Source organism: Lynx rufus, unplaced genomic scaffold, assembly GCF_022079265.1.
Source record: "Lynx rufus isolate CCGP_SWC_20201006 ecotype Redwood Valley unplaced genomic scaffold, mLynRuf1.p SCAF_4, whole genome shotgun sequence".
Lineage (NCBI taxonomy): Eukaryota > Metazoa > Chordata > Mammalia > Carnivora > Felidae > Lynx > Lynx rufus.
Genome location: NW_025814856.1, coordinates 168,627,389 through 168,634,769, shown reverse-complemented (window position 1 = coordinate 168,634,769; position 7,381 = coordinate 168,627,389). Strand labels below are relative to the sequence as shown.

The window sequence follows — 7,381 nt, the reverse complement described above, 5'->3', positions numbered from 1 at the left end:
CGCGTCCGGGCACTCGCCTGCGAGTTTGTGCAAAGCGCGTGCGAGCGCGGCCCGGGGCGGGGCCCGCACGGAGGAGGCGCCCGGACCATGGTCACCCTCGGCTGAGTTTCCGGCGGCGACTTTGATTATTGGCAAATAATCACCATAACAATACCGCACCCTGGGGCTCGCCACCACCACGCACGGAGTCCGCGAGCCCGCACGCGGCCGCGCCACCCGCCGCCCGGCCCTGCTCGCCAGCCCCACACAGGCCGATGGAAAAATCAAAAAATTTCCGCATCGATGCGCTGCTGGCCGTGGACCCCCCGCGAGCGGCCTCCGCGCAGACCGCGCCGCTGGCCCTGGTCACGTCGCTCGCGGCCGCCGCGTCTGGCCCCGGGGGCGGCGGCGGCGGCGGCGGCGGCGGCGGGGCGAGCGGCGGCGGGGCGAGCGGCGGGGCGAGCGGCGGCTGCAGCCCCGCGTCCTCGGAGCCGCCCGCGGCGCCCGCCGACCGCCTGCACGCCGAGAGCCCCTCGCCGCCGCGCCTGCTGGCCGCGCACTGCGCGCTGTTGCCCAAGCCCGGCTTCCTGGGCGCGGGCGGCGCGGGCGGCGGCGCGGGCGGCGCGGGCGGCGGCCCCGGGGGGCCCCACCACCACGCGCACCCGGGCGCCGCCGCCGCCGCCGCCGCCGCCGCAGCCGCCGCCGCCGCCGCCGCGGGGGGCCTGGCGCTGGGGCTGCACCCCGGGGGCGCGCAGGGCGGCGCGGGCCTCCCCGCGCAGGCCGCGCTCTACGGCCACCCGGTCTACGGCTACTCGGCGGCGGCGGCGGCGGCCGCGCTGGCTGGCCAGCACCCGGCGCTCTCCTACTCGTACCCGCAGGTGCAGGGCGCGCACCCCGCGCACCCCGCCGACCCCATCAAGCTGGGCGCCGGCACCTTCCAGCTGGACCAGTGGCTGCGCGCGTCCACCGCGGGCATGATCCTGCCCAAGATGCCCGACTTTAACTGTGAGTACCGCGCAGCCCCCGGGCCCGGAAAGGAAGCCAGGGGAAAACGGGGGGAGGGAGAGTCCTGGGACACGGTTTTCCCGCGCAGCCTCGGCCGCCGGCCGCCGCCTGCCTCTCGCTCTCCGCTGGGAGAGCGCGGTGGAAGCGCCGCGAGGCCGCCTCGGCTCCGCCCGGGGCCCGCGAAGACTCGTGCGGACGGCGCGCGGTGGGATCGGCGGCGAGTTACTAAAATGGCCACGCGCGGGCCCTGCTTTCTCTTCCTCTCCTAACGGGAAGGGGCAGCTGGAGGTGTGAGACTCGAATCTAATGATTAACCGGCAGGCCAGAGAAGGAAGTGGTGAGGGAAGGCGAGCCGAGGAGCACCCGAGTTAGGCTGGCCTGGGGATTGAGGCCCCCCGGAGCCAGGGGCTTCTCTCCAGGGAAACGGACTTGACTTAGGTACCGCATTCTGGGTTCTGGAGGGACCCCCGGTCCCTCCCAAGAGGAGAGATTCAGGAGCACAGAACAAGAAATGGGCTTCAAGAGGCCAGGGCCGCAAGGCCAGGTCCCTGGCGACGCTCTGGCCGTCTGCGGGGTTGAGCCTGCCTCTGTGAGGGCGCCTGGGCCGCCGTGTGATGCCTAGGAAGCAGATGGCCCGACCCGAACCGAGCGTCGACGGTGCGCTCCTGCGCAAGGGGAGATACATCTCTTTCAGTACCCCCATCTCGGGGACTCTGGGTAGCAGGTGCCCGCCCAGAATTGGAGGTCCCCAATACCGAGCGAACCCCTCCCCAAGGTAGGAGCAAGGGAGGGCTGGCCACCCCCACCCGGAGGAGAGCGGCTGGACTGTGGGCAGGTGGTACACCTCCAGGTGGCCTGGGCCCCCTCGTCTTTCCTGGCCCGAGGGCAGGCACACTGGGCTGGCGCTCCGGGGAGCCTCCTGTCGGCTCGCCCCACCGGGGCAGCATGCACAGGCTGATGCATAAGACTTCACGCTTTCAGCTGCAGAAGACCCAAACAAAGAGACCCCATTGTTTCCTTCTGGGTGGATGTGTTTAGACTGGGGAGATGCAGGCATAGGAGGGGAAAAAAGCAAAAAAGCAAACAAAAATAAGCACTTGGCAGAATTGAGATCCCTCTGCTAGAAGCCGTGGTTGTGACTAAACAGAGAAAAGCCAGGACCCTGAGGCTGGAGAAGTCACAGCCAGGTGAGAAGATCCCTGCGTGTGCACTGTTGGCCCACAGCCCACCCCAGGCGTTTCCCAGCTCAGCTCCCACAAGACCCTCATGGCCACCGAACGGCCGCCCGGCCGGCCGGCGGGAAGTCAGCCCATCCTGATCCCTACAGGGAAACCTCCAGCTCGACTCTTGTCTCACCTCATGTCTGAAGCTGCTGATCCCGGGTCAGCCAAACCCAGGGCACTCTTCCCGGGCCTGGTCGCCAAAGCCTCCAAACCCCTGCTCACGGAAAGCCACCCCATGGGTTTCCCCTTATGATCTGCATCTCCCTCGGAGGGGGCTGCTGGCCTGCACACAGGCCTCCCCCGGGCACTGGGTCCCCTGACCACGGCGGCGGGGGGGGGGGGGGCTTGTTCTCCTGGGCCTGCGTGGAACTCAAGGTCGCTCAGAAAACCGGTGAAAGCCACAGCCCTTTGCCAACACACTTCACCCATCCCTGATTCCTAATCTTGACCCAGAGGTAGCAGAGTGAAAACCCAGGCAGCTTTAAGTTGAGAACAGAAATCTGAACGCCGAGTCCTAAAGGGCAATAATGAGCCGGCCAGGATGCCGGCGTCTGTTCTGAGGGTTCCTCTTCTGGTCGCTGGAAAACCTGTTTGGTTTCCTTAATAGGTTGTCTCTGCTGTTGGATGGCATGTCCCAAATGGTCCCTTTGGAGCCAGTGTTTTAATTAAAGTTCTAATGTATTGTCAAGTTGGGAATTGGGGCCTCATTTAACTAAAGCTGGGGGCGTGGGCCTTCCCGTAAAGCAAATTGCCCACCCCGGGGGCCTGAGCTCAGCCGCTGGACTGGCCTCTTTTCTTCCCTTCCCTTTATTGTCTAACACTTGTCAGGCTCCTGGGACATCAAGGCAGGTCGCATTTTGAGGTCACAAAATTCTCTGTGATGTAACCGTGTGAAATTATGTAAATACAGCCAAGGGACCTCCTTGAACACTGGAAAGCCGGATCCCCCCCCCCCCGCCCCCTTTGCCTAGGCCTTCCATTTGCAAAATGAGACTTGTTCTGAAAAGGTTTCCAGTCTCCCTGGGCTCTGCCCCTCTGCGACCTGGGTACGGGGCTGTCGGGAAGAACTTTCAGTGGGGGAGTCTGGTGAATTCACATGTTGGGGCCCAGGATTTGGTCCTCCCCCGGCCTTCCTCCTTTTTCCTTTCCCCCTTCTCCTATGTACTTAAGGAGGTGGCAGTGAGAATCCCACACCAGTCCTTTGCTGGCTGGGAAGAAACGGGACTGGTGATTCCTGGGACCTGTCTCTTTGAGCCTGGGCTGGGGGAGGACTCAGTGAGGAGTGGGAGGAGGAGTGCCCCTCCGGCCTCTGCTTCTGGCCTGTCCACCTTCTTCTACACCGCCCACCGGGTGCACAGGGCTGCTGTGTGTGAGAGACTCTCTTTAATCAGAACGCCCAGGCCCTGGGTTAAAAAAATTTGGTCCCGTTAAACCCGACTTGCGTGGCTCCACCTGGCATCCGGAGCCTGGGCTCCAGGGCCCCCTCCAGGCACACCCGCGTCCCTGGGGAGAGGGCGTCCACACTGAAGGCAGAGCGGTGACACCCTGGGCTGGTGGGCCGGGCAGCAGCCTTGCACAAGCGGCACAGGGCGCATTGGGTGGCAGTGGGGGCGGGAGGCCTGAGCCAGACTTCCAGTGTCATGCCCCTCTCTGTCCCCAGCCCAGGCGCAGTCCAACCTCCTGGGAAAGTGCCGTCGGCCCCGCACAGCCTTCACCAGCCAGCAGCTACTGGAGCTGGAACACCAGTTCAAGCTCAACAAGTACCTGTCGCGGCCCAAGCGCTTCGAGGTGGCCACCTCGCTGATGCTCACGGAGACCCAGGTACACAGCACACACCCCCCCCCCCCCCCGACAGCTCACCGCCTGCCTTGTCACCTGTGCACCCCTGGCCCTCTGCTGGCCTGAGCACCTGGAGGCGGGCGGGGGGGGGGTGGCTTTTGGACCCTTAGGGGGCGGGTTCCTGTCCCGGGAGAGTTAGCATCCGCTCTGCCAGGGCTCACTTACCAAGCCCAGAGGTCCGATTCAGTAGGTTGGGCTGAGACCCAGAAATCTGCATTTGAAGGACACTTCACCCCCTCTTCCATTCCGAAGCAGTGGTCCCCAGGCCACATTTGAGAAATTTTATTCCAAAAAGAGAGCAGGGGACGTGTAGAGGTTTACAGATATGTCCTCTAGCTGCTCCGGTCCTATCTGGACAGTGCCAGAGCACCCCCAGAAAAAGACGGGAATCCCGAAGTCGAGGTCCCCGTCTGAGCCTCCTTGGAGCAGCCCCCCAGCCCCACTCTGGGGGGCGCTGGTGCCTGGGGGGGGCACCCCTTCCCCTGAAGCCCACTCCTGGGCCTTGTGAGGACCGGCGAGGTGCAGGTGCAGACGGGACTCCAGAGAGAGGACCCGTAGGGATGGAGTGGCCAGTTTCTCACGCCCTCTTGTGCCCTCAGGTGAAGATCTGGTTCCAGAACAGGCGGATGAAGTGGAAACGCAGCAAAAAGGCCAAGGAGCAGGCGGCGCAGGAGGCTGAGAAGCAGAAGGGGGGCGGAGGCGCCAGCAAAGGTGGCCTCGGGGAGGACAAGGGGGACGACGAGCTGCTGGGGCCGCCGGCTGCCGGGGACAAAAGCGGCGGACGCCGCCTGCGGGACTTGAGGGACAGTGACCCTGAGGATGACGAGGACGACGACGACGAGGACCCCTTTCCCTACAGCAACGGCACGGGAGCGCACGTCTCCTCCAACTGCTCTTCCGAGGCCGATTCCCCGCCCCCGCGGCCCAACGCGCCCGGGCACCAGCCCCCGCCCCAGTAGGGGCCCCGCGCCCCAGGGCAGCCCCGCGGGCCCCCGCCTTGAGGCCGCGCATCCTGGGGCAGGTTCGGGCGCCGTGCCTGTCTGCTCTCCAAGGGACCGAGAGAGAGGGAGGTCCGGCGGGTGCACCCTTGAACTCCTGTCCTTTTTAATTTAATTTTGGTTAGCGTTGGGGGTGCTGTTTGTCAGACGACCTGAGCGCCACCAGGGGAAGGCCCCCACTCCTCCCCACTCCTCCCCACTTCCTGAATGGAGAAGGCCGGGACCTCTACAGTGTTGGACGACCTGGAAAACTTGAGTATTGAAAAAGGGAAACTGTTTTGTGCTTACCTGTCTGGGGGGAACTTTATGTCACGAGCTTTCAAACTGCTGGAAATCTCAAAACTGTACTGTCTTTATTTTTGTACATTGTATTTATATATATATAAAGAAACGACTACTTATGCATGCTAAATTATTATTTAGCTTCTCCCATCGCCCACGATGGAATGTAAAATAAATTGGTTTTTTACTGGATGAGAGCGCAGATCTTTGGGGGGGGTGAGTTAGGAAAGCGGACTTTACTATTTTTGTTGTTGAAATGAGGGGTTGGGTGTTATTCCACCGACCGAAGGTGCAAATCAGACTTGCAAACCGGTGGGAGGAGCACCTCCCTCTGCGGGCGGGGCGGGGCACGGTCCCGGGGCTGGGGAGTGGCAGGTGCGACAGGTTGGTGAAAATACCTGCGACCAGGCGTCCGCCTGTCCGGATGCGGGGGATCCCAGGAGGGGAACGGGACTCGGTGGGTTTACTTTCCTATCTGCTCGAGGATCTCGCGGCACCGGCGCTCCAGGAGTGGAGACGCACCATTCGAACGTTTCGGCAAATAAGCCTTACCACGACTGGACGATTTCACCGGCAGGCCTTTGGGGTCCGTGTGGCCCTGGGCCCCCCGGGTTGCCTCGCGTAACCCCGGGCTCGTTCCGGGGCCCGCCTCCCGCAGAACCTTCTGGGTCCGGCCGGAAACGGTTTTCTGGGATCCGTGCAGACGTCCGCGGCGACAGCGGCGGCGACAGGATCGCTTGGCGCCGGGTCTGCGACGGCTCCGGGTCAGTAAACCTTGCGGCTTGCGCCCTCGGTCACCGGCCGGGCCCGCCGCCATGTGCCGCACACATGCCCCCCGCACCTGCGCCCGCCGCGCCGGCCCGGTGGCCCCTCCCGGGCCCGGAGGAAACAGGCGACAGGGCCCGCCCCGCGTGCCCTCCCCCGTCCTTCTGTGGCTCGCGCGGCCTCACTCGCCGCCGGGCGCGCGGGGAGCGCCCCTCCCCCTCCCGCTGATGAATGAGTTCGGGAGGGCCTGGCGTTTCATTTGGGTGATCACCGCGGGCCAGCGGGGCCACTCCTCTGCCTCGGGGCCGGGGTGAGATTAATGTCCTCTCTGGCAGCTCATTATCACCCCGGGCTCGTTCCATAAAATGCAACGTCAGCCGAGGCCGGGCGCGGCGCTGCCGGGAGGGAGCCGGGAGGGAGCAGCTGCGGGCAGGGCGCGGGCCTCGGCCGCCTCGGGGTCCAAAGGTGCTTCTGGGGACCGGGGACTGGGTTTGCAAGCGGTGCGGAAGCCAGAGGGCCCCGAGGAAAGGGGGTGGGGAAATTGGACAGGGGTGGGGGAGGGAGAGAAGGGAAAGAAATGCCTTTCGGGGGTTAAAAAAGCCCCCACAAAACCTCCGCAATCTGTGGATCTGGCGTCTTCATTCCTAACACGCTGGTGAGGTTCAGCCCGCAGCGATCTCTTCCCCGGCTGGCGGGCTTCGGCCTGGGGGTGGGGGTGGGGGGGGGCTCCGCGCGCGGGGCTGAGCCCCCCGCGCCCGGGGTCGGTCCGCTCCCCCCACGCGACCCGGGCAGGAGGGGCGCTGGAGGCGGGCGCGCCCCGTGACCCCGCCCTTGCCCCCCCCCCCCGGCGGAGCGGCCCGGCCCGGCCGCGGCCCCGGCGTCTCCAGCCAGCTGCCTAATCGCGGCGGAATTTATCTCGCTAATAAATTTAATGATCAATTCGTTCTTGTCAGCTCTTCCCCAAATCAATTACAGCAAATTTAAATATAATCACTGGCTCATCCTCACCCACTCGGGGCACCGCGAACAATTCGTTCCGCCTGATCAACGGCCGGCGGGCCCTGCTCCGCCCGCCTCGCGGGGCGCGCCCCCCACCCCGCTGACCGCGCGAGGCGGGGGAGAGACTCGCCAGCCCCCCCCCCCCCCCCCCCCGCCCAGGACCCCGTTTCCAGGACCCGCAGCCCAGGGGGAGACGAGAGCATTGGCTTCAGACAAGCCGGGCTTATGGCGCTGGCCTCCCGGCTTTCCACGGGGGCGAGGGCGCGCCGCGCAGGTCCTGGAACCCCGGGC

General features: G+C 65.2%; 1 protein-coding gene across 1 annotated transcript; it reads left to right on the top strand.

The window, feature by feature from the left end:
* The first annotated feature begins 254 nt into the window (after window positions 1-254).
* MNX1 (motor neuron and pancreas homeobox 1) lies at window positions 255-5,005 on the top strand. Its single transcript, XM_047094816.1, has 3 exons — window positions 255-984; window positions 3,868-4,028; window positions 4,646-5,005. The coding sequence occupies exons 1-3, from the start codon at window positions 255-257 to the stop codon at window positions 5,003-5,005; spliced, it is 1,251 nt and encodes a 416-aa protein (XP_046950772.1).
* Window positions 5,006-7,381: the final 2,376 nt, after the last annotated feature.

Excerpts from the sequence above, each read along its gene's own strand:
- MNX1 (XM_047094816.1), top strand. The coding sequence starts at position 255 with ATGGAAAAATCAAAAAATTTCCGCATCGATGCGCTGCTGGCCGTGGAC. Across the intron at positions 985-3,867 it reads CAAGATGCCCGACTTTAACT|CCCAGGCGCAGTCCAACCTC; the intron begins GTGAGTACCGCG and ends CTCTGTCCCCAG. Across the intron at positions 4,029-4,645 it reads TGATGCTCACGGAGACCCAG|GTGAAGATCTGGTTCCAGAA; the intron begins GTACACAGCACA and ends TTGTGCCCTCAG.